Raw genomic sequence first — 6000 nt, 5'->3', positions numbered from 1 at the left:
TCTCCCATAGGGCAAAATTCTTTTGACGCCAGAAAATTGTAATACCTTCAAAATGACGTTAGATAGGCTCTTTGAAAATGAGAAAATTACAATTCACAGCCTTCATAGTCATGAATTAACACATTTAATTCAATGCGCACTTGCAAAGTGCAAAAGAACAAAAATTAAGAAGTCTGAAACAAATTGTTTTGCTTGGTTTGACGAGGAATGCAAAAAGACAAGAAAAATGTGGAAAGAGTCAAACAAGGATAACATAAATCTCAAATCGTACAAGCAGTTATTAAGCAAGAAAAACGTTGATTTCATGGTTTCAAGGAGGGAAGAACTAATCTTCCTTGGGAAAAATAATCCCAAATTATTTTGGAAGGAGCTCCAACCGAAAAAGATACAAATTGAAAATAATATTACAGCTTCTAAATGGTTTGACTATGCAAGACAACTCTATGAGTAGGTTCCTAAGGTTGACCCTCCCCCCTCGGTCAACACTGATACTAAACTCTTCACGATACAAGAGATAGAGATGGGTATCAAGAAGTTGGGCGTTGGAAAAGAAAAAGACTTAGTTGAACTCCAAGCAGAATATCTAAAGTGGGGCTCAAAGATTCTTGCACCTCACATTACAAAAATCTTCAACAACATCATACAACAAGGGCTCCCCACAGATTGGTCAACTAGTCTGGCAATACCTCTTTTCAAGAGCGGTGACGTCAATAATCCCTCCAATTATAGGACCATCATTATAAACCCTTTGTTTGCAAAGCTATTTGGAAGCATGCTAGAAAACAAAATTAGCAAGTGGGCAGAAGAAAGAGATAAGCGTGTTAAAGGGCAAGCAGGTTTTAGACCTAAACACTCCACATTTGATCATTGCATAACTTTAAGGCACATCATTGAAAAAGTTTGGGAGAAAAAGGAAGAAGTCTACTGTTGCTTTGTTGATTTCAGAAAAGCATTTGACTCTGTTCCTAGGGATAAACTTTGGCAGAGAATGGAGGAACTTGGGGTTCCTAAACATTTGAGAGCAGTTGTGCATAGGTTTTATGAAGATGTAAAAGTCAAAATTAGAACTTCAACAGGGATTTCTAAAAGTTTTCGAAGCGATATTGGGGTCAAGCAAGATTGCCCATTGTCTCCTACCCTTTTTGGTTTATATATCGACAAGCCTGACGAGTGGTTAAATTCACAAGGGGGTGATGGTATCTATTTGTGCAAGTTTGTTATAAGGCTTCTTTTGTATGCAGATGACCTTATTTTGATTGCTAAATCGGCTCTTGGTTTGCAAGAGCACTTACTATCCCTTGAGAATTTTTGTAGAAGTGTGGGGATGCAAATCAATATCAGCAAAACGAAAGTAGTGGTCTTCTCTAAGAAAATAAAACATAACCAGCATCAGTTCTACTTTGAAGGCAACATTCTGGAAGAAGTTGTGGATTACATATACCTCGGAATTGACTTCAACAAAAATCTAAGCTGGAATGGTTGTAGAAAGACAAAAACTTTGGGGGGTTGGAAAGAATTTTATGCTTTTCAAAATAGGTGTAGGGAGTCAGAGTTATTGCACTGGAAGACCACTCAAACTCTTTTTGGGCTTCTAGTGATTTCGGTGATTGTCTATGGGTGTGAACTGTGGGCTAACAGTTCCTCTGACATGCAGTGGAGACAAATTGAGAAAACTCAGAAGCGTTTGATTACAAACAAATTTAAGATGAAAAATGCAGTTCCTTACGATATTTTGTTAGGTGAAATAGGCACTGCTCCTATTGAAGCAATTGCTATGGTGCGAGTCATAAGGTATTTAAAAAAAAATTGAGCAAATGGAAGATGGTAGATGGCCTAAGGTTGTCTTTAACGATAGATTGTGCAAGAGCAAAAAAACTTGGATGCAGCAAAATAACGAATGGTTTAGTAAATGGAGTATCTGCTTGAACGTGTGTCCCATAAACAACAAAGAGATAAAAGCTTTTGTTATGGAAAAGTTCCACAAATGTACTTGGGATAAAGAGCTTAGAAGATAGAAAAATTACTATGTTGAAGTGTTTAATCCCACTCATAATCATCAACCAAAAGCATACACAAAGGCCAATATCTTTTGGAGAGCCAAAATTCTTATTGCTCAGTTAAGGACTAATTCTCATTAACTCCATTGTGAAACAGGTGCTGGAAAAGGCCAAAGGAAGTGTGGGAGGAAAGGGTATGCATTTTTTGTTCTTTCAGAAAAGTAGAAACATAAAAACATTTCATTTTAGAATGTGAGGCCTTCAAAGACAGCAGGGAAAGTTTTGCAGATATGCTGGCAATGAGCTCTTGGGATAATCTATTTAGCGAGGGGTTTGTCGAGAAGTTGGGAGCATTTATTCTGAAGCTTCACAGAAAAAGGGTCAAATACATCAAGCACATGAAGAAACAACCTTTCCCATAGGCTATCTTTAGCCTCGTGGACATTAAAATAATTTCTTTCTTTCTATGACCTCTAGTTTTTTGGCCTCTATATGTAATTTTTTTTATTTTTTTAATATACTATGACTTTTCTTTTCTTTTCTCTTTTCTTTTAAAATATAATTTTTTTAACCCTTTTTTTAATGATTTTATTGCCAAATCCCTGATAGTGAATCCGACGGAACGGAGAACCTCCAACTATATAGTGAAACGCTTGATCGCGACGACAACTACGTTGACAAAGACTTTAATGGCCAATGGTTGGGATTGAAGAACATGTCTTTGATACCACTGTAACAAACAAGGTTGGAATCCTAGGAAGAATGCTCTGATATCACTGTGACGAACAAAATTTGTATACGCAGCAAACTATTTTGAAGCTTACGCCGCTGCGTAACAAACTTTGTTCGTTATAGGGCCATCCACTACATAAACGCATTATACAAATTCTGTGTGTCCCAGTCTTTGTCAGCAAATGAGGGATGGTTTCCACAATGTTGACTAACAATTTACAGTTATCTCAATTTGCTTTCTACATTCTTGCTCACTCCGCTGCGTATACAAACTTTGTTCGTTACAAATTCATCCACTACATAAATGCATTATACAAATTCCGTGTGTCCCAGTCTTTGTCAGCAAATGAGGGATGGTTTCCACAATGTTGACTCACAAATTACAGTTTTCTCAATTTGCTTTCTACATTCTTGCTCAAGTCAATAACTAGACCAACATCAAAAAGAATTAATGGCCTCTGCACTAGCCTGCCTAGCTTTCCATCAAATGCAATCATACAATTCAGTAGTTCAGCATATATTGCATGTAGTGACATTAAACAAATGAAAGGAAATATATCATTAGATCTGATGTTCAGAAAAATAATGAATTGCAAATACAACACAGGGAATCTATTAGACTAAAGTATCACAGTGAAATTCAGAACTAGGTGTAAGATCTGTTGTTCAAAGTTGCACTGCTTTGGTAATCATTGAAATTGTCTTTGATTCAATTTGCAGGGATCTAACTGAACAGAGGGTTTGACATTCAAGCTACAACGAACATGTGGATAAACTTTGTAAATTAATATTGCTTATCAGACACCAACATGCTCGATGTCTGCACTTACACAATAAGTAATCAAGTTGTTGCAAGTAATAAAAAATTAAGAAGCATCTGTCACTGAATATAAGTCTGCTTTGACAATGTCTGGTCTCTGTTTCCACTCTCCCACAGGTTTTGAACCTGTTTCCTGCCAAATCCTAAACTTCACTCACTGTGGAGTGGATACATGTATATTTGGTAATGAATCTGAGACTTACTGTTCTCCTTCCTTGGGTTTCTCTGGCCCCTTTTCATTCTCCTGTTTATCAAAACAATGATGAGAAACGTTACAGCACAGTGCAAGTTGATACATAATAACAAGTTAGAATCATAAAATAATCGCTCCATGAAATTGTTATATTGCAAAAGAAAACATTTTCCAAAGACAAAGTCTCCTCTTAACTAACCTTGAATGAATCAAGATCTATGATCAAAGCCTATTTTTAATCAACCCCAAAATCTCAAGCCATGCATATCAAACCCAACAGCAGACATCAGATTTGGCTCAAAAATCAATCTCTTAATATCTCAAGCAAAATGAGGTGCCCTTAATATATCAATCTCTTCATGTATGTTGCTACCTGTACCTGGCCTTTGCTTTCTGCAAAATATTATGAGCTTTATGTTGGATAAGCTGGCTCTGCACAAAATTGTTGTTTTTTCCCCATTCTGAGCATGGGAGGACTTTTCCTAGGTTGATGCATGGCCAAAGCTACACAAATTGGGGGCAATGGCTGGATCTCCAAGCACACCTGAAAAGTGTTGTGCTCAGTAGAACCAAGATGAGTTCTATTATAGCCATCTTAAATACAAGGGAGGATTGTGTCCCATGTACATGCATAGTGTAATCCTCAAATGTGCCTACGGTGGAACCATACTAATCATTAATATAACGTCACCCAGGCCAACTTATGATCATTTATTGAAATACTAAGTTACCGTTAAGGCTGACTTAGTCAAATTGTTATTGATGATGTTGGTAGCTCTGCCAGATACTTCAGCACAATTCCATGTGTCAAGGCGTGTGGAAGTCGCCTAATTACCTCTTAAGTTAATTATTACTTTATTTATTAAAGTAATTTCTTTTTAAGAGAAAAGTGAGTTTAATCTCATGAAATGCAAAGGTTATTTGCATTAGTGAATTGAATAAATGACAACCATTGATCTCAAGTTGAGTTGATACTTAATCTCAGCTGTTAATCACTTTGGAGAATAGGATTGTTGATTTAGTCATAATTCAAACTTATAAACACAAGAGTGGGCTAACGGAGAAGACACATTATTGAGCACAAGTCACAATGAGATAAGTGATGATCTCAGTGATTGGGTGGAGAAGAAAATTCACTCTAGTGTGTAGAGTTGCCAAAGAAAAAACAGCAAGAAAATTTGCAACAAGGAAACCTAACGACAGAAGATCAAGGACTGATTTTCTACAATGGATCCAGCCCACACGTGTGGCAGAACCCAGCAATGGTGTGAACTTACAAGTATGGCAGAGGGGCAGCGCGCAGCATGTGCGGCTTGTTGATGTTTTTGCAGCATCACGCAGACATTCTCCCATGGGGTCATGCTGATTTGACTAGGGGAAAATGATACATTCACCCATGGGGCCATGCTAATTTGGCTAGGGGTGAATGGCCCAGGGGCAGTCTTTCTCCCATAGGGCCATGCTGATTTGGGTCGGGGAGACTGGCCCACGATACTCACATTGTGCCCTGGGATGGAGTGATCTATTTTTTATAAAGCAGGTTTGAATTGTTTAATGATTGGGGTTTTTTGCTCAACAGTGGGGTAAACAATTCTAGTCTAATGTTAGTTGTGATGTAGGCTCCATAAGTGAGGAGGTTTCTTCTGATGAGGTGCCCCTTGATGGGTCTGCAGTCAACATTAGAGCTCTACATAAATAGACAAGCACCTTAGAGGCAAATTATCAACATAACAAGTTCATTGATCTTTTCTAGTGGAGGGGATATTCAGCCAAGGAGGAATCTATTGCTGGAAATCATCTTTCATCTCTATTCATCATTCTATCATTCCATTTGGAGGCCACACATGTGAGGAAGAAGGCCCGCATCGGATGTTGTTTGATCGAGCTTTGACCAACATTGATTATGGCTGTTTGACTGAGCATTCTAACGTTTGATAGCGGCTGTTTGACCAAATTTCCACAGTCCATACAGATCTGCACGTGCAAGTTGACCGCAGACCGCACATGTAGTTTCACAATAGATTTTGACCACAACCAAGAATTGACCGCAGGGAATTTTGACCAGAACATTGACCAGTGTTGACCTCTAAATTTTGATTGGTTTGACCAGCAACTGATTGACCAAATTTCATTAGTATTTTGACTTGATTATTGGCAAACCTTGTTGAAAAGACAATTTCTCCTTAAGAGACGATTGTTGGGCTTTCTCCCAAGGTTGGGTATCCTAGCATAAAAATATTGTGTCTACTTTGCATGGT

General features: G+C 37.9%; 1 protein-coding gene across 1 annotated transcript in view; it reads right to left on the bottom strand.

Moving 5' to 3' along the window:
• Positions 1 to 3302: 3302 nt before the first annotated feature.
• LOC149146908 (26S proteasome non-ATPase regulatory subunit 4 homolog) overlaps positions 3303 to 6000 on the bottom strand; it is a 204437-nt gene continuing 201739 nt past the window's right edge. The window contains exon 10 of the mRNA XM_089438178.1: positions 3303 to 3793. Within this exon, the coding sequence (XP_089294304.1) occupies positions 3749 to 3793 (45 nt within the window). The 3' untranslated portion in view covers positions 3303 to 3748. The remainder of the gene's footprint in view (positions 3794 to 6000) is intronic.

The sequence above is a fragment of the Pinus tabuliformis genome, chromosome 9 (genome assembly GCF_031772625.1).
Source record: "Pinus tabuliformis cultivar Carrire ecotype Pingquan chromosome 9, CPIR1, whole genome shotgun sequence".
Classification (NCBI taxonomy): Eukaryota; Viridiplantae; Streptophyta; class Pinopsida; order Pinales; family Pinaceae; genus Pinus; species Pinus tabuliformis.
Note: the sequence above shows the minus strand (reverse complement) of the source record. Positions and strands in the feature narration are given on the sequence as shown.